At 42.7% G+C, this 20,736-nt stretch overlaps 1 protein-coding gene and 1 pseudogene across 1 annotated transcript; both read right to left on the reverse strand.

Moving 5' to 3' along the window:
- Positions 1–3,562: 3,562 nt before the first annotated feature.
- On the reverse strand, positions 3,563–4,540 carry LOC149862602 (olfactory receptor 11A1-like). Its single transcript, XM_090054004.1, has one exon. The coding sequence runs from the start codon at positions 4,532–4,534 to the stop codon at positions 3,563–3,565; it is 972 nt and encodes a 323-aa protein (XP_089910130.1). The 5' UTR covers positions 4,535–4,540.
- Positions 4,541–16,452: 11,912 nt separating this feature from the next.
- LOC149862603 (olfactory receptor 11A1-like) lies at positions 16,453–17,475 on the reverse strand (annotated as a pseudogene).
- Positions 17,476–20,736: the final 3,261 nt, after the last annotated feature.

Here is a 20,736-nt window from a genome sequence, read left to right on the forward strand (position 1 = left end):
TGTAGACTCATGTGATCGCTACATTCACCATAGCACATCAGAGACTGATGTCATGCATTGCTACGGTGACATAAGGCACCATGTAAACATGCCTAGAGAGAACTAGGAAGCACCAGAATGTCACTCCAATGATTTTGTTTTAAATCCCAGAGTTAGAAAGAATACATAGATCTGTGATTTCCCATTCCTGCCTTCACACAAAACAGTCCTTGTTTTCTAATCATGGCATGTTGGAACTCTTCCTGAAAGCTGGGACTTTTAAAGGCCTTTAAATTTGTTAGACATGAAAAGTCGAAGAGGACTTGAGAGAAACACTCTCAGAGGTGGGTTAAGAACTAAGTACAAATTTATTAGTCAAGGCTACAAAAAGAAAGCAAATAACACGGAGGATAATTACCATGGCTGCTAATGACCTCTTCCCAATTTATAATGGATAGTTAGGCAGTCCTATCTTTACCATGTTCCTTATGGGGATCTCAACACAACATCAGATCATTCAGATTCCTAAATTCACCTGTTTGTTTAGCAGTATAATTCCCATATTCAGGCAGGGAAGACAAGGTTTAGCCATGTCAAGGATCAAAGTCCTTGATCTCAGATGCCAATGGCAAACGATCAAAGTCCGCGACAGTACAGCAGGCCTAATAGTTAAAGTCTCACACCATTATCCTTCAGTAATAACAGTGTTACATGCTCACTCCCCTGTCTGTGCCTCATCCAAATCACTTGAGACCCCCACACAAGAGAACTAACCTTGAACAAATTGCAGCCTGGTACCATGACGTCAAAAAAAGATATTGGTGCCGTGGTAACCAGATAATAAGACTCCAAATTAGCTGACTCTATTAAAACTGTAAGATCAGAATAATGTGCCGTGTTCGCCCTCTTGTGACCAAACAGGCTCAGTACCACCTAAACAAAAAGAGGCCCCCCTCTTTCTTGAAGGATGGGCTGCCAGCATGAAACCTGAGCAAACAAAGAGGACACAATTGCCAGCCCGTTAATTATTCATGCCTGGCGTGTAGTAATTGGCCACCCTGTCAACTATAACTTTGAAAGAACTTCCGCCCAAAGTGGAGATCTCCGAGCATCCCCAGGAGACTCAGTTTGTAATTTGGCCAGTTACAAACATCTCCCCGCCCTCGCCCGTTTTGGGCGTATTCATCTCTGCTAGCTCGTTCGTCTCTCTTGTCAAGAGCTCTCGGGGTCTACGGACCACCGTAAATTTGTGTATACTGCTTGAAACCTGTATTCAGCAAGTCTGCAACCCACTGTAATTGCTGGGTAACAGAACATCTGCATGCTGTAACTAAGTAATCAACTCTTCTGCCTATGCTGCAACCATCAGTAGCGTAAGTAAAATAAACTTTCTGTGTAACCAATACGCTTTAAGTCACCTGACTCCTACTCGCCATTAACACCCACCTGTCTGATCACTGATCCCTTCCATGCCAAGCCGGTCGTGCCAACCCAGGCTCGCAGGTCAAAGGGTACACCGGTCATCGGGGCGCAACAAGCCAGAACAAAATATAAGACTAATATGTTATTCAATGACCAGCAATTACATCATTTACAAGTTCCTGATTTTCACTGTTTATTCCTAAATCCTCTGTTCTCATAATTCTGTCATTTGTTCACCAGAGCACAGTGTAAAGCAACACAGGCTCATCTGTGAAGAGAAACACATATTTACAAGGAAAATATTTGTCAGTGAGATAGAGATGGAGTAAAATTTTTGTAGACTCTGTTCAAGTCTGTTGTGGACATTCACCCGGATGAACTAAACTGTTTGAGGGTTAGGATATAAGCATGCAAACAATGAGTAAAAGAGGTTAGGATTTTACAAAATCAGCCCCTCCTTGATAACTGCCCATTCACAGGCTCACTGGGCATGTCTACATGGCATATTTACTCTGCAGTAGATGAAAATAGCCATGCAGTAAATATTTTAGGGTCTGCATGTGCCCCTATTAGGCTGGAGTAAACCAATTTACTCCACAGCAGGATGGTACATGTAAATACAAATACTCTATCACAGTCCTGGCTGAACACAAAACTGTCCTTGCTTTCTAATCATGGGTTGTTGGGACTCCCCCCTGAAAGCTGAGACTTTTGAAGGACCCTAAATTAGTTAGACATGAAAAGTCTGATAGGATTTGAGAGCAACACATCTAGGCCATGTTCACATGTGGTGTGGACATTTGGTTCCCTGGGAACAACTAATGCTGGTGCATCTTGTGCTGCCACTAGTTGTCTCTGGGGAATGCTCGTGCCATGCATGCTTTGGCACACAGCAAGTTAACTTGGATGGGGTAGGGTAGGCTGGGACTGGCACTGGACTGATCCCAGAATCCTTGCCTGGGGTTCTGGGGGCCTCCCAGGGCTGCAGCCATGGCAACTCTTGCATGTGAAGCATGGCTGGCAGCCACAGTGTGACTCTGGGAGGCCCAGCTCTACTTTTGAGTGGTACATGCTGCCCCTATGTGTGTTACTCAGCTTTTTTTTTCCAAGGGTCTTTTGACCCCTGGATATCCAGGGGTCCTAAAAACCCCTCTGTGCTGCTCCCTTGCAGCATGGAGAACAACTGCATGTACAGTATGTAGTGCTGCAGATATGTCTATGGCCCCACATACCGCATGTCTGCACTTGTCTGGAAACAGCCCTAGAGGTGGGTTAAGATCTAATTACAAATGTATTAATCAAGGCTACAAAAAGCAAGCAGATAACACAGAGGAGATTCACCATGACCTCTTCCTAATGCCCAATTAGGTATTTCCATCATTACCACTTTTCTTGTGAGGACCTCAATGCTACATAAAATAATTCAGCTTCCTACATTCCCTTTTTTGTTCAGCAGTATAGTTCCCATGTTCAAGTAGGGAAGACACGGTTCAGCAAAACTGTATATAAGACTAGAAAGTTATCCATGGAACAGCAGTTACATCAGTTAGCCATTTCAGTTGTCACTGTTTATACCCAAAGTCTCCCTTCTGGTAATGCTGGCATTCATTCACCAGGGCATAGTGTAAATTGACACAGGTTCATCTGTGAAGTAAGTGAAACATATATTTACAATCAAAGTATTTGTCAATGAGATAGACATGGAGTAAGATACTTTAAACTCTGTTCAAGTATGTTCCAAAATTCTCCTGGGAAAAAACAAAACCAAAACTGTTTGAGGGTTAGCATACAAGCATATGAACAATAAGTAAAAGAGGTTAGGTTTTTCAACCGCAGCCACTCCTCAATAACAGATCATGCACATGCTCACTGTGTGTGACCTGGGCCTAAGTGTAGGAAGCCTCCAGTTGAAGAAAATGGGTGTATGCTGGCTTGAAGCACAGAGAGTTCATTTGACAAAACCCATTTAGTATTCTTAGTGGGAACAATTTTAAAATGAACCCTGTGGTGTCAGGACAATCCTTTCATTAGAACAGGGTGTGAAATATATTGAATGGCTCTAAAGCTTCTCTTTCTTCCAGAATTTCCCAAAACACCTGGGCCACGACCCATTCATTTAATACAGCTCAGATTTCTGGTATTTTCATTTTGCTTTAACCTGCTAATGAAGTCTGAGAATACTTAATTTTTTTTCAGGTCTATAAAGACAGACAACTTTTCTTACAGCCTCTTTTACTTCCTTGTTTCTCAGGCTGTAAATGAGAGGGTTGGCCAATGGAGTCAGCACTGTGTAGAAAAGGGAGAATGTTTTGTTTAGTGCTCTAAGGGTGTTGGTTTGTGGGAACATATAGACTATAGTTATGGAGCCATAGTAAATTGTCACCACAATAATATGAGAGGAACAGGTGGAAAAGGCCTTTTGTCTCCCGGTACTGGAAGGGATTCTGAGTATGGTGGTGATAATGCAGACATAGGACATGAGAGTCAAAAGGAATGGCGGCAAAAGGAAAATAAAGCTAAGACTGAAAACTATAAGTTCTAGCTCATAGGTGTCACTGCAGGAGAGTTTAATCAGTGGTAAGTAATCACAAAAGAAATGGTCAACTTGATTGGGTCCACAGAAGGTTAATTGTAACAAGAAGAGATATATAATTGAGGCAACTATAAATCCACTGATCCATGAGCCAGCAGCAAGGCTGAAACAAACTCTGTCACTCATAAGGGCTGCATAATGCAGTGGTTTGCATATGGCTAAGTACCGGTCATAAGACATCACGGATAAAAGACAACATTCTGCAACTATCAAGAAACCAAAGAAAAAATATTGGATGAAGCAGCCAGAGAATGAAATGGTTCTGTCTCCAGTGAGGAAGCTAGCCAGCAACCTGGGCAGGAGGGTGCAGGTATAGCAGGTCTCCAAGCAGGACAAGTGTCCCAGGAAGAAGTACATGGGGATGTGCAGATTCTGAACAGCTATGATGAGTGCAATAATGAGGACGTTCCCAGCCATGGTTGCAATGTAGAGTATGAAAAACAACAGGAAGAGAAATATTTGTAACTCTGGAAGAATCTCAAAGCCCAGAAGGATAAATTCAGTGACCAAAGTATGGTTTCCTACTTCTGCATCTGCCATGACATCAGAGAGATTTCATACAGCTCTTCAAAAAATGTGAGAAAACAGACACCTTTGAATTGCAAGGAATCAGTCTATCTCCTGAGTTTTCAAGATACTAATTTTCCCTGAAAATGATGCATCTAGGTTAGCATTCCTGAGTTCCATCCAGGAGGTGAATAATCCTGCATATTCATTTCTGGAATGCTTTCATGGAAGCCATTGCCCCACCTGTGTCATTAAGAGAAAAATAAGGGAAAAATTCTGTGTAAGAACTGTTTTACAAAATCTGTAATATAATGGTGGTAGGGAAAAAAGGGCAAATTTTGCATGTTCTGTATTGAGCTACACACTCACTCAAAGTTACAAATTATATGTTTTAATTTTACACACCTGATAATATTAATATATCATTCATAGTCTTCCTGTTGTTTCTGGAATTGCCCTGCTATTAGAAGTTGGTTCTAAGAAGGTTAATCAAAGGTTTATAGTGTTTTAGGCTTAAATTTAATTAATCCCAGATAAAAATTCTAGTCAGTCTGTACACTATAAATTAAAAATGTATCAATTTATAGATTCATAGGGGTCAGAGGGACCTCAATAGATCATTGAGTCCAATCCCCTGCATAGGCAGGAAAGAATGCTGGGTTCAGATGACCCCAGCCAGATGCCCATCTAACCTCCTCTTAAAGACCCCCAGGGTAGGGGAGAGCACCACCTCCCTTGGGAGCCCATTCCAGATTTTGGTTATTCTAACTGTGAAGAAGTTCCTCCTAATGTCCTGTCTAAATCTGCTCTCTGCTAGCTTATGGCCATTATTTCTTGTGACACCCAGGGGTATCTTGATGAGTAGAGCCTCATCAATTCCCTTCTGCGCCCCCATGATGAATTTATAGACAGCCACAAAGTCGCCTCTCTACCTTCTCTTGCGGGTTGCGATTTCTATCATTGCTAATTGTATAAATATGGTTTGGCATCTTAAAGCACTGGAATCTTTCTGATTCCAGAATCAGTACATCATGAAGAATAATGAAGAGATTCTGAGTCAGAATAAAACTCCGCTGTCTCCATAAGCAGATGGAAAGCAGTATTTTGTCATGTTATAATTGTTGGGATGCTCTGTTGCTGCATTAGAGAGTACTGCTAAACATTCATGAAATTCATCAAATCACAAATCATAACATTGAATCAACTTGAATGACATGTCATTTGAGGAGTAAGTCACTTTTTTTCCTCCCTACAAACAGAGCTTGTTTCAGGAAAAATGCAAGTGACCAAAATATGTACATATGTGTTGCTAGTGAAATTCACACTAGGTACTTTGAAACATTCATTACACTGGTTCTGCACTCTAGTCTAAAGGACAGAGATGCAACAGGGCACTTGTGTGTCCTGAATGATAGTGTCACACACAGCAGTATCCCTGGCTGCTGTTCCAATGGCAGGGTTAACTGAAGGGGACCAACCAACCTATGCACTCCTGCCCTGGCTCTTGAAGTGGTATGGCAGACATCTCTTCGACCACTTCTGGATCCACCTATGAGGACAGTGGTATTTTCTAGGGCTGTGTGAAGCTTCGGTCCCTGACTCAATTCAGCGGAGATTCGACCTGATTTGGTGGCCAACTCTCCAAATCTGAATTGAATCAGGAGACCCTTTAATCTCTCCAAATCAGTTTGGAGGGTTCTGATTTGATTTGGAAAGATTTGGCAATTCGGCCACAGAAACAGCTTTAAATGTTTTTTCTACTCACTGCAAGGTACCAGACAGCTTGTGAATGCTGCGATGCTGGGATGGATGGAGCATCCCACAAGAGTGTGGGGAGGGGATGGGAGGTTCCCAGTGCACTCAGCAGCAGACCCAGAAGTGGACCAGAAACACTTCTGGTCCACTTCCGGGTGCCCTGCTGGGCAGTTCTTATCGCTCTCTGGCTTTGGACAAAGTGGAAAGGATGAACAGAGAAATTAAAAGTAAGTTGAGAATGAACTGTTACAGGCTTCTCAGAGAAGAACTTGTTTGATAGTCTCAGCATTATACAGGTTCTAGGAGCACCCCCTGAAGCCTGCCCAGGTGGAGAGTCTGGAATGACTGCGACCCTGACTCTTCGGACTCCGTGACTTGGTCTTCTGATCCCCATACTCTCCCAATGTAATAACCAATTAGGAAAATGAGGTATGCAGCATAATTGTAACACAAACACACCCAACTTTTAGCAAGTTGCTTGTAGCGGGATTCAGAAAAGATAAAATTAAAAATGTTAAGACTACATGATTCAATTTTAGCATCCATATCATTACCAAGAGAGAATAATTAGGATTACTGTAACATTATCACAAGAGCTTCTTTCATTCTGAATTGATTTTTCTTAACTCACATGATTATCTAACATGCAAAGCCATTCCCTTTTGCTATCATGTAATTATGCATCATCTAATGTCTATAATTACATGTGCATGTCTTCATTAATGCTGGTTTAATAAATGTCATATATTTAAAAGAATAATTTAAAATATATTTCACCTAAGCCAAACTAAAATATTCTGATAATTAGAAACTGCTTATAAGAACTGAGACATTTAAGGACTTTTAATTTAAATCCTGTCTGTAGATAAATATTTTCAAATCAACACAAAACACCATTGTTTTTAAAAAAATATATTTAGTCTACACATTTTAGTCTACACTAAAATGGCAGTTTCCAGGTTCTTGTTCTGTTTTGTTCAGCTTCTCTGAATAATGGAATATGGATCAGTATTAAAAAAAAGATTTGTGTATTCAAATAAGTTAATTAATGTATATTAAAATGGCCAAATTCTGATGTTCTAAAATGTGAATACTGGTTGTTTTTTGGCATATTAAAGCACAACCTTATGCTTCTGTTGCATAAATAGCTCATCAGTATACTATATATATGAAACTTATTTCATTATTGAATTTACATTTGTAAGTGGACAAAGCAGTTCTATCTCTTTATCTATCCATCTATTCATCTACCTAGACAACAATTCAACCCAAAGCAAAGATAAGAATGTTTAAAGAAAAAAAAAGAAAAATGTTTCTTTACCTTACAAGGATGCAGAACGGCTTGCATCTCTGATGTGGTCCCTTCCATTATTATTCTGGAGAGCAAAGTAGGGGTTTTTAAATCAATCTTCTATCCTGATGCATTTCAGATGCATCATTTCTCCCAGAAATGATGCATTTCTCCCATCATTTCACCATTTTCAGAAAGGTGCTGTGATTCTTTACTCATGCCTTTGTCCATATGTGTGCTAGAGACACAATGTCAGTCTTTCCCTGGAATCATTATTTCTCTTGCCTTTAAGAAGGTAATAATACTCTAGAGATTTCTGCTGATGGGCATGTCACATTATTACCATCCAGCCAAAGCACAATAGGATAGAATCAAGTAAACAACCTCCAAAAATAAAAGCTGCTTACACTATTAACATGGAAGGAATAAAAAATGGAACAAAACCCCAAAACAAACCCCTTTACACACTTTAGGACTGGCAGAATGTCACTCATTATTAAATAATTTATCCCCTCAAGAATGTAACTGAATTTCTGGCAGAATTCAACAGTTCTGCAGTGCTGAAATCTCTCTTACTATATGAAGAAAATAAGCCTTTCACATGAAGCAGAGAAGAAGAACTAATACTGGCAAGGACTGAATGCATTGTTACATGCAGACATGTTTCGTACAGGTAAATCTGAGACAAATTCACTGCTTTGGCAAAGAACGTCTAAAATCATCAAATAATAGTGTTGGACATGGACAAATATACATGTGAATCGTATGTTCCTGCACTAATTTGAAGTGTTGTGTAGGATACAGGCCCTTCCCAACTGATGCACTTCTTATTGTGTTAAAAGGGATGCTATTGAGATGCTCTACAGTTAGGGCACTAGAGAGCAGATGTCCCAGTATGCTTCTAGGCCTCTTGACCATTATTCTCTAGAGGCTTCCAGGAAGAGCTGACTGGCAACATCAGAGCCTTCTCAGTATTTGACCAGGTTTTGGCTTAGTGGTTCCTACCCTGGAGCAGCAGGAGCAGTGGCTTAAATTAAGGAAAAGCATGAATAGTGGGCATGAATAGTGCTGGAGGCCTGGGGTGAGTTGCAGGACTTTGGGTCTCAAGCAGAGTGGAGCATATGCAATATTAATTTCCTAGGTCCAATTAGACAGCAAGAGCTGAAAGAGGAGTTGGTTCTTCTTTGTGTCCTGGTGGAAGCAAGGTTTTTCCTGATTGCTGAAATGAGTAGAAGCTATTATTTTCCTAGGAATGAGGTCAGCAAAAGCAGCTGCCATAGGGAAGCTCCAAAATTATGCATATGACTTGACCTGGCCAGGACTTTGTGGTTCCATTTATTCTTCTGTGAAATCGGATAAAGGCATGGTTGTGTTTCCACAGTTCTGTAGTTGTCTGCCCTGGGGTCTGCCAATAGAAAAGTGGTGCTATTAAAGAGAAGCTGTGAGTGACGCAATCTCACTTTTTTTGGCTAATAGGACTTTGTGTCATAGGCTGTGTCCAAGAGAGAATGAGTCTATAGTCTGATGGTTTGAGCACTCCCATCAGCCTTAGATGAATAGAAGATAAAGATTTGATTTGACATCTTTGGCAGAACCACATCTGGATTAGTAAACAGCTGTAAACACTTTAGTATTTTAATACTGGCACCTCTTCTCAGCTGCCATATTCCAAAACCCCGTGGGGCTGGATTGAGGTTTCTCCATGCCCCCTTCCCCTGCCCACACCCCTTTTCCACCTGAGGCACATGAGAGCTGGCTTATGTCCCCTATTCCTGCCTACATGGCTAGATTGGGCCCAGGCGACACCCCCTCCCTACCACATGGCAAGGTTGGGGCCAGGCTGTTTTTCCTTCTCCACCATATGGCTGATGTGAGGCCAGGTCACCTCCCTTTCCCCTTCAGGGCCCAGTTAGTTCTGGGCCACTCCCTGATGCCTTCACTTAAATGCATCAGACCCTGCCTTGCATCCTACATGTGCTGGATCTGCACTACAGGCCAAATATGGACTGCAGATGGATTGAGCATTGTACATCCATCCTTAAGGGGAAGAAGGTTGGGCACCAGTGCTAGATGATGGGCACCTGGGTCCAAGGACTTCCAGCTTCCTGTAGCAGTGTCCTAGCTATTGGGCTTTGGAAGAAAGAGACATGTTTTCACTCCTGAGGCTATGTTTGGTAATTATAGATGTTAACAGATTTTTATAGAGGTGGATGGGTAAAAAACTGAAACAGACCCTTGGGTTATTCCAGACAGCATGCATAGTTTATTGCCAAGAAAGATTAATAGCTGAATAAAAGCAGAATCTTCCAGGATGACTATCAGGATGCAAAGCTGGCCAGGCTTATGGTCTCCACAGCAGGGGATCCTCCAAACAGTCTTGTAGGCAGAGAGTTTACGAGGTGCCACTTAGAAGTGCCCAAATCTCCACTGAGTCTTTACCTACTATTTATACAGGGCCAGTAAACATGATCTTAATATACTAAAAATGATCCTTTATTGGTTTAATTTCTTTGTTTCACTGAAACTTTCTGAACTGGATTAAATCAAATCTTTTGTGGATCAGAATAGTTTCAGTTAGTTAATGCTGATATCCTTGAGAAAGCAATAGGACCAAGAGGGAGACTTCCTTATTCCCCCTTTTATAGTGTTCCCAGATTTTACAGATGATAACCAAGAGTCTGCTGCTTACTATGAAATGTAAAAGTAGCTCCCTGCTTTCTTATGTCATAACAGTGTCTTTAAGCTCTCTGGCACAGTTCCCCTGCTACAGGCTTGTCAGTAGCTTCATAATCAGTTACAGGGCTCACTTACGTGATGACTATGCTAGTGTTGGACAAAAGAGCCAGCTTGCGGTCTTGGTCATTCAAATTTATTAAACGGGATGTAAAGAATTAACATTAGCCTAGTGATGATCAGCCCTAACCTACCACACACACACATGCGTGCGCGCGAGCGCTCACATGTACACACAGCTGCTGCAGCAGCAGTGAAGCACCAATGTCGATTATACCTATCTAAGCCACTGCGGGTCTACTGTCAAAGGCCAGTCGAAGCTTCTCTGAGGCAGTGTCTTCTTCAGAAGGGGGTCGCTGGCTCTGTCCTTCTGTTTCGGTAGATCGGGTGCTGAATGAGAGGGTGCCACCAGGTCCTACTCTTCACTGCCCTTTATACCTGCCTTGGCAGACTTCTGTGGTGTCCTGGTGATTGGGCTGCCCAATCTGGTGGGGACAAGTTACCCCATGCCCTGGGCTCATTGACAACCTAATCAGGTTGCCCGGTGCTGAGGTGGCATGTTGCTTCATGCCTTCTGGCATGCAGGTGTTCTGGGAATGATCCTGCAGCTGCTTTAGTTCTGTCATCATGATTACCAGCCCAGGAATTGGCTGCTTCAGGCTTGTTAACTGGTGGTCAGTTGTTAAACTAATCTTGTTCACGATGTTGCAGGAACACCCTTGATCTTATTAGCTGTCAGTTACCCGGGGCTTGCTTTGTCTACAGCAGCACTATTAACTCCCATTCATACTTCCGTTCACTGGGTGATCAGTAGGCCCCATTCGATTCAGATTTGGCCCAGATCAGGGCCAGTGATTCGATTTGTTGATTTGGATCACTGTCCCTGATTCGATTTAGTCAAATCTGAATCTGAAGACTTGACGCTGATTCAAAGAATCAGCTGTTGGGACACAGACACAGCTTTAAATGTTTTTTCTACATATCTCAAGGTACCAGCACGACTTGTGAATGTTGCGGTGCTGGTAGTACTTCTGGTCCACTTGTGGGTCTGCTGTTGAGTGTGCTGGGGAGCCCCCTGTGCTTCTGTGGGACAGTCCATGTGTCTCGGCATTGTGGTATTCATGAGCTGCCTGCTACCTAAAGATACATAGAAAAAACATTGAAAGCTGTATCTATGTCCAAATTTTGGTGGTGCTCCATCCTAAAGCACCTACCTGCTGCACCAGCTCCTCTGTCTGAGTACCATCAGTGACTGGTGCGACCTTAGTAAGGGGGTGCACGTGTCCCCACCAGCGACCAGTCAGTGACCGGGGGGAGTGTCCCTGCAACCAATCTCACTGACCGGGAAGTGACTGCAGCATTCCCAGAAGTGGCCATGGTGCTCCTGGAAATAGCCACAGAGCTTCATCTGGTGCTCCCACTCCCTGGCTGGTGCTCTAAGGGGGGGCACCAGTGCTGTCACCTGCCCCCTGCCCATCACCTAATCAGGGAGTGTGGCCTGTCAGGGGGTGCACCAGTGCTCTCAGGGGGTGCACGTGCACCCCTGTGCACCCCCTACGCGTCACCACTGCTGAGTACAGGTCCATGTCTTCAAGCATTTCCTCACTATTACTTCTCCTTATACATGCACATTTCTGTGCTTTTTCCTGCTAGTAAGAACAACTGTTGCAGCAGGTGTGGATCCTAGAATGACAATAAGTAGAGAGGGAACTGTTGTTAGTGGTTTATGAGAACTGCTAACTTTAGATAAAAGTACTGCATTTCCTCTTAGAAGCTGATGCACATTTTGCAGGCTCTCAAGATGTTACGTACTCTTATTCCTGGTGCTCTTGCTCTTGGACCTCTGTCTGTTTGTTGACTCTCCCTGGGGGGAACTGTAGGCAATTTTATCAAATAAAATGGCCATATTTTTGCCTTCCATTCCCTTGTACCCTGGACATGCTTCCTGAGGACTGGTGGTTGCAGTTGCTACAAAGTCTTTCTTTTCTGAACTTTGTCCTTTCTTCTTCCCACACTAGGACTGCTTGGATATATTTTTATTAGAACCAGGATTACTACTCTCACATGAGGCACAAGCTGCTCTTAAGGGAGCTCCTCAAGGCTACTCCCTGCTCCCTGACCCCAGAAAAACACACATTCATGCTTCCCTCCTTGAGTTACAGCCCAAGCCATTTCCATGGGACATCTGAAGGTGCAAAAAGAAGAATCAGAGGGCACGTCTATGCATGATGCTATGTCACTGTAGCACATTGCTACAGTGATATAGCACCATGCGACACCAAGGGCACTGCAGCAATGTGCTATAGTGATGTAGCATCTGTGGGGGTCTACACATGAACAGCAGCTACTTTGCTGTAGCAACATGCTTCTCTGTTATAGCGCTCCATTATGGTGAAGTAGCCACTAAAAATAACTGTGCAGTACAGGCTGTTACTGCACCATTATTTAGGTTTTGCTACAGGATCCAAAAAAACCCTTGTACAGGAAAGTAGCAGTGTGGGGAATGCCTGCATTGTGGTGTGTGGTGCTACAGATGAGTCTGCGGTGTCATATACCACATGTCCGTGCTCTTCTGGATGCATCCCAGAGTTGAAAGAGTAAGTGGTTCTTCTTTGTGTCCTGGTAGATGAAACATTTCTCCTGATGGCTGAAATGACTGTAAGCCATTGATGTCCTAGGAATGAGTTCAGCAAGAAGCAGCTTCCACAAACAAGCTCCCAGATTGTGCCTACAACCAGATCTGTCCAGCTGTTGGAGAATTATTCTGCTCTGAACATGGGGTGCAATTGGATGAAGGCATCATTGTGTTTCTAGAGTTGTGTGGTTGGCTGCCCAGTGGTGTGCCAAGCAAGAAGAGGGATGTGCAACTAAAGGGAAGATGTGAGTGGCACAATCTCACTTTTTTTTTTTTTTTTAGCTAACAGAAATTTGTAGCCTGACTGTTTGCCAAGATACACTGAGCCTATAGCCTGATGATTTAGGCACTCTTTTCAGCTTTGGAAGACTAGAGAATAAGCCTTTGGTTCTCATGGTTAAGTGCCATTATAGTCAGCCAAACAGGGCAGAACCACACTTCGATAAGTAAACATCTGTAAACACTTTAGTATTTTTAACACTGCCACCCCTCCACTGCTACCATATTTCAGAGCCCCATGGGGCTGTATCAGGGCTGGGCCACACCCCATCCTCTTCCCTGCACCCCTTTCCCACCCAACATGGCTGGATCAGAGCTGCGTCATGCTCTCTCTCCAAGTACGAGGCTGGATCAGACCTGGGGCAATCGCTCTCCCCAGCCATGCAGTAAACTTGCAGCCAGGTCATGTTTCCTTTTCCACCATGTGGCTGGATCAGGGCCAGGCTTCCACCCCTTCTCCTGCAGGGCCCAGTCAGAGCTGGGCTGCCTCCTGATGCCCTCATATGTTTGCATCAGGCCCTCCCTCAACCCTGCAAGTGCAGGATCAGCCCAAAGGCTGGATCTGGACTGCAGATGGACTGAGCATTGTACATGCATTCACAGGGGGAAAAAAGATTGGGTACTTGGGCTGTCCGAAATGGCACCGTTGCATTTCGATCTCTGTTTCAAAGTTTCAACGGAGTAGCGTTTCATTTCAAATTTCATTGTAATTTGAAACTGCTGTTCTGTTTCGTTGAAACAGTTTTTCTGTTTCAACGCTGTTTTGATGTTTCGCCCATAGGCTATAATGGGGAAGCTCAAAACAGCCTATAACTTTGTCATTTCTAGCCTGATTCAGGTGAAACTTGCAGAAATGGTAGCCCCTTCTGAGGGCATGAAGCTTGCCAGGGTTTGAGGAGATAGGTGCAGTGGTTCCAGGGACACTGCACCTCACATTCTTGAAAGCAAAAAACTCATGTCACGTGTACGTGTTAAGCCACAGCACAGTCAAAACTGCAGGCATGCTAGCCCCTGCTAAGGAAATGAAGCCTGCCAAGTTTCAAGGAGATCGGTGCAGGGGCTTGGGAGAAACCGCACCTCAAGCTGTGGACAAGCAAAACTCATGACATGGGTGACGCTGTGTGTGTGTAAAGGTGCAATAGGGTAAAAACTGTGGGCATGCTAGCCCCTCCTGAGGCCATGAATCCTGCCAGCTGTCAGAGGAGATTGGTGCAGGGGCTTCTGGGTTCTGGCAAAACTCATGACATGGGTGCTTGTGGGACTGTGTCTGTCCTGGGGCATGGGGGGTGAAAACTGGAGGCCTGCTAGGCCCCGCCATGGCCACGAAGCCTGGCAGCTGTCAAAGAGATAAGTGCAGGGGGAGTCTGGGGTCTGGGACCCTGCACCTCTAGCTGCTGACAGGCAAAACTCGTGACATGGGTGAGTGACAGTGTGTGTGTGTGTTAAGGTGTGCCCTCACTCAACTGACACCAAGGCAGAAAGCAGGGAAGTTCAAACAATGCTGCCTTTTATGCAGTTTTTCCATCCCTCCCCCAGAGCACTGAGATTGGAAAAGACCTCAGGAAAGGATGTCAGTCACTGGCCAGCTACACGGTCAATAATGAGAGCACTCCTTCCCCCGCTTCTCTCTCCTTACTTTAGTTTCTGTTTCCCTGAAGGCAAGCCCAGCTTGAGCTTCGAAACTCAAAATTTTTAGAAATATTGGAAAAGGTTTGACTTGCCTCATTTTGTTTCAAGGCTGTTTCGAAGCTCTCTGTTTCATTTTGATTTTACTGTTTCAAGCTTGAAACGAGTCAAAACAACATCGAAACAAAACTCCTGGTGAAATTTTCCACAGCCCTATTGGGCACCACTGTTGTAGATGATAGGCGTGCCCTAGCTATTGAATGTTGGGGCAAAGGGCATGTTTTCTGTCCTGAGTCTAAGTTTGAGTTTGGTAGTTACGGGGTTTGGCCAACTCCATTTTCAGGAGTCTTAAGAGTGCTACACATAAGCAAGGACTGTGTGTATGTGCTTTGGCAACTGGTGGGCATGCCCAGTCTGCGTGTATACAAAGTTGTTCAATGTCATTCACATAGACAGGACTAAGTATCCAAGAAATGGATTCCCTGGGCAAAAGTGCTAAAAATGCCTTGTACGTGGCCCGAAAATGAACACACAGGGAACTAGAAACACCAGAATGTCAGTCCAGTGATCTTGTGAGAAAGTGCAGAGAAAGATTGTGACTGAGTTAGGAAGAATATCAAAAATTGTGTGGTCTCCTACCTAACACAAAACAGTCCTTGCTCTCTAATCACAGGGTGTTGGGATTCCCCCTGAGAACTGGGACTTCTGAAGGGCTCCAAATTAGTGAAACATGAAATGCCCAACAAGATTTGAGATCAAGACTCTTAGAGCTGGGTTAAATCTAAGTACAAATTTATTAGTGAAGGCAACAAAAAGCAAGCAAATAACACACAGGAGACTCACCATGCCTGCCAATGACCTCCTCCAAAATTATGACTGATAGTTAGTCATTACCACTTTTCTTGTGAGGATCTCAATGCAACATCAGATAATTCAGCTTCCCAAATTCCCTTGTTTGTCATCAATATAATTCCCATGTTCAAGCAGGGAAAGTAAGGTTCAGCCAGAACAAAAATTATGTAAAATTAGTTTGTTGTTCATGGAAAAGCAGTTACATTATTTTCAAGTTCCTGATTTTCACTTTTTATACCCAAAGCCTCCGTTCTCTTAATTCTGTCATTCATTCACCAGAGCACAGTGTAAACCTACACGGGTTCAGTTGGGAATTAAGTGAAATAAGCATTTAGGAAAAAAAATGACAGCGAGATAGAGATGGAGTAAGGTTCTTGTAGAATCTATTTAAGTCTGTTCTGGCCATTTTTATGAACAAAGTAAAGGGTTTGAGAGTTAGGATACAAGTGTGTGAACAATAAGTAACAGAGGTTAGGTTTTTAACACATCAGTCGCTCCTTGAAAACTGCCCAGGTACACACCCACTGTGTGCAACCTAAGGGGAGAGTTAGATTTGGGCCTAAATGTAGGGAGCCTGAGGTTGAAGAAATGGTTGTATACAGGCTTGAAACACAGAATGTTCATACGAGATAATCCATTCACTATTCTTGTTTAGAACAACTTTAAATAATAACACTACGGTGTCAGGACAACCCATGCATTACACCAGGGTGTAAAATATGTTTAATTACATTTTCCCATCTGTTTTAGGTTTCCCAAAAGACCAGGCCAAGGAGCCGTTCATTTTCCACAGTTTTGTGTCTTGTTATTTCTACTTGGCTTTAATCTGATAATAGAGTCCAGGAATGTTTACACTCTTTTCAAATTCAACATCACACAGACAAATTTCCTTAGAGCCTCCCTGACTTCCTTGTTTCTCAGGCTGTAAATGAGAGGGTTTGCCAATGGAGTCAGCACAGTGTAGGAAAGAGAAAACATTTTGTTCAGGGCTCTAAGGGTGTTGGTTTGTGGGAATATATACACTATTGCTAGAGTCCCATAGAAAATGGTCACCACAAAAATATGAGAAGAGCAGGTAGAAAAGGCCTTTTGCCTTCTAGTAGTGGAAGGGATTCTCAATATGGTGGTAATAATGAAGACGTAGGACATGAGAGTCAAAAGGAATGGGGGCACGAGGGCTATGCAGGCAAGAGTGAAAACTACAAGTTCAACCTCATAGGTGTTACTGCAGGAGAGCTTAATCACTGCAACATATTCACAAAAGAAATGGTCAAGTTGATTGGGTCCACAGAAGGTTAATCGCAACAAGAAGAGACACACAATGGAGACGACTATAAATCCACTGGTCCATGAACCAGCAGCAAGGTTGAAACAAAATCTGTCACTCATAAGGGCTGCATAATGCAGTGGTTTACATACAGCTAAGTACCGATCATAAGACATCACAGATAAGAGACAACATTCTGTAACTAACAACGTACAAGAGAAAAAAAATTGGATGAAGCATCCAGAGAATGAAATTGTTCTGTCTCCAGTGAGGAAACTGGCCAGGATCCTGGGCAGGAGGGTGCAGGTATAGCAGGTGTCTAAGCAGGACAAGTTGCCCAAGAAGAAGTACATGGGGGTGTGCAGATGCTGAACAGCTATAATGAGTGCAGTGATGAGGACATTCCCAGCCACAGTTGCGATGTAGAGTAGGAGAAACAGCAGGAAGAGAAGTATTTGTAACTCTGGAAGAGTTTCAAAGCCCAGGAGGATAAATTCAGTGATGGAAGTTTGATTTCCTATTTCTGCATCTGCCATGGCAAGAGAGAAATTCCATACAGTTCTGCAAAATAATCCAAAGGAAACAAGCATCTTTGAATGCTATGGAATCAATCCATATCCCGACTTGTCAAGGGACTAATCTTGTTGAACGTGACCAAAGGTTTGTCTACAGCAGCAGACAGTAGAGGTGTTCCAAAGCTCCACTCAGGAGGTGAATACTGCTGCATATTCATTTCTACAACACCTTCCTGTAAGCCAGTGCCCCACCGATACCATTATGAGAAAAGAAAGGTCAGTATTTGATAGATATGCAAGAACTGTTTTACAAAGATGTCCAGTCACTGCATCATGTAGCCTTCATCCTCACGTCTTAAATTCACAGGGCAGAACAAAGATTTTTCTAATGTGAGAAACTTCAGGTTACAAAATCTGCAATGCAAGTGCTTATGGAAAAAAGAAAATGGACAAATATTGCATGTTCTATATTTGGCTGCTTTGTAACATGAATTATGAAGTCCATCTTTTCATTAAGACAGCTGACATCATAAACCCTACTCATAGTCTTCCTTGTGCTCCAAAACCTGGTTCTAGGACTAGCAGTCAAAGGTTTATAGGTTTTACAGTTAATATTTCACAAATTCCAGATAAATATTCTGTTCAGTCCTTACATTACGAAGTGGAGGAATAGGTACATCATGAAGAATAATAAATGTCTATTTTCAGTCAGAAAATCCCCCACTGCCTTTCCCTAGGCAGGTGGATGACATAATTTTCTTCTGTCCTGATTGTTAAGATGTTCTGTTACTGCATTAGAAAATACTGCCACTAGCAAGTGTTGGGAAAACATTTGCCAGGCTCCAAAAAGCATGACCTTGGTTTGACTGAAAATGTGCTGCATATGACAAAAGAAATTACTTCTTTTCCTCTCCACAAACGCATGATATTAAAAAATGTAAGTGATTGAGATGCCATATCTGTACATGTGTGTCACTGCTGAAATTCACCCTAGATGCTTAGGAACAATGCTAAGAATGGAGTATAGAGCGCTGATTGCATTGCTTCTTCACACTGGTGTAAAAAGCAGAGATGGCAGTGGCTTCCTGAACGGCTGAGACACACAGGGCACTATCAGTGGCTGTTGCTTCAATGGTAAAGTGGACTGAGGATGGGGTTTCACTCCTGTTTTCATCCCTTATGAGAGAGGTAGTTGCCCAAAAAGAACAAAAACATATACACTGAAGGCATTCCCCAGTAGGCTGTTACCAAGTGCCAAGCTCAAGTAATTAAAGGTTACTGGGCTACCTTGAAATACCACTATTTAGTTGAACCAAAATGTTTGCAGTAAAACCATGACAGCCCTTTAGCATGCACAGGTAATTATATGGTTGGGGCAATTCCCAGGGCAGTGAGAAAAGAATTCTTGTCATGGGTGCACAATCCACAAAGGTAGAGCAGCCAAAGCTGAAGGGAAGGAAGAAGGGTTGGTGAATGAGACTTGTAGCCAAAGGGGAAAATGGTCTTCAAATTAATTTTGATTCTTTTAATTTGGGATTAAATATAACCCTAAAAATATGAAGCAGAAATGTTCTTTCATGAGACAGAGCCTCTGGGCCCCTGGAAAATTAACCAGTGGGGACTTATCTCTTTTCTCAAGAGGTTCTGAACATATCCTCATGGTCATAGATACTCTTTCCTCCTGGGTTGAAGCCTTTCCCACAAAATATTTCAGAAAACAACTCACTAACTAATAAGTGTGCTTGGTAGATGGGCAATTCTGAAGGTTACAGACTCAGACAGAGGTGGCAGTTTCACAGGAGATGGGGCAAAGGCGGTCTGTAGACTAGGAATTAACTAGCAATAATTGTAACATAAAGACACCTAACCTAGACATATTACCAGCAGTAACATAGTTTATCACAGAAGCACATTACTGGAGTTAATGCACCAGGAACCACCTGGGATGGGAGTCTTCCTTCAGGTTTCTTGTGCATGTGTTTAAGGGAGAGCCACTTAACCAGTTTGCCCCCTATAAGATGCTTTGCCTGGTTGCACAGCATCCTTTGGGAATCAGTTATGAGAGCTTTACCTGGCCACCTGACCTTATTTCTCTGCCTGAACAATGCCTGCAACATTTAGAATCCTTTCCTGTGAAGTGTCCGCTCCCTGACCCTGCATGGCTCATCTGCAGATTTTACAGTGTATGGCTGAAGTGACAGGGAAAACTATCAGCGAGTTTCTCATAGTTGCATTAAAAAAGACTAAAAATTTACAAGTTTTAAAGCTCTAATCAAAGCCCATTCAGATGATCAGACATCTGTCCAATGACTGCAATATATTTGATACCACAACATACATATTAAATGGGAGGGGAGACAAATATGTGTGTGTGAGAGTGGGAGGGAGGACTTTAGGAGTAGCATTCCTGCATTTGTGCAGGCAGTTGGATCAAACAACTTTTGAGGTCCCTTCCAATCAATCCTATGATTCTATCATGTGCCCATTTCAATTAAGTGGTCATTTTATGAAGGCCATTTTCTGTTTGAAAAGAGCTGGACAAAAGGTTTGCCATGTGATCAGTTTCAAAGTTCAGTCTCTAAAAATCATTTGCACTATTATTGCCAGTCCTGTAAGTCTGACAGACCTAAAACTTAAGCAACTGAAGATGTGCTGTGGAGATTTAATTCAATATCTGAATCCACATTGTGCCCAACAAGAGATCATTAGAATCATGTCAGCCTTATCATGAAAGCTTGTTTTATTCTGAATTACTTTTTTCTTAGATCTGATATTACCATAATGTGTAAAATTTTTCTTTTATTTCTTTAAACACTTAAAACGCTATTACCCTTTGCTTTTCTAATTTCTACCTATTTATATTTTCCCTGACATCCTGTCACACTTTTAGCTTCTCCCATTCCTGTTTTCCTGACCTCCAACCCTTTCTTTTAAAACAGACAGCCTCTTTTCTACCTTGTATTCTATCATTTAATGTCTCCCTTTCACCATTTTTCCCACCTGCCTTCCCCTCCTCCCTTCCCTGCTTTACCTTCTGTCTTCCTAATTTCTACCTACTGTATTTACATTCACACTGACTTCCTGCCACACTTTTAGCTGCTCTCTTTCCTTGGAGTCTTAGACCAGCAGAGACTGAAGAAGGGTGACTGTGCCGGAAACCTTGCCAAGAACGTTTTTCCAACTACTCAGTTGGTCTAATAAAAGATACCACATCTACTCAAAGAACCTTGCCTGCCAGGACATAATTATATTGCTTTGATTGTCTAGAGTTATGTATCTATC

The sequence above is a fragment of the Crocodylus siamensis genome, chromosome 6 (assembly GCF_052110815.1).
Source record: "Crocodylus siamensis isolate JL-2025a chromosome 6, ASM5211081v1, whole genome shotgun sequence".
In the NCBI taxonomy this organism is placed as follows: domain Eukaryota; kingdom Metazoa; phylum Chordata; order Crocodylia; family Crocodylidae; genus Crocodylus; species Crocodylus siamensis.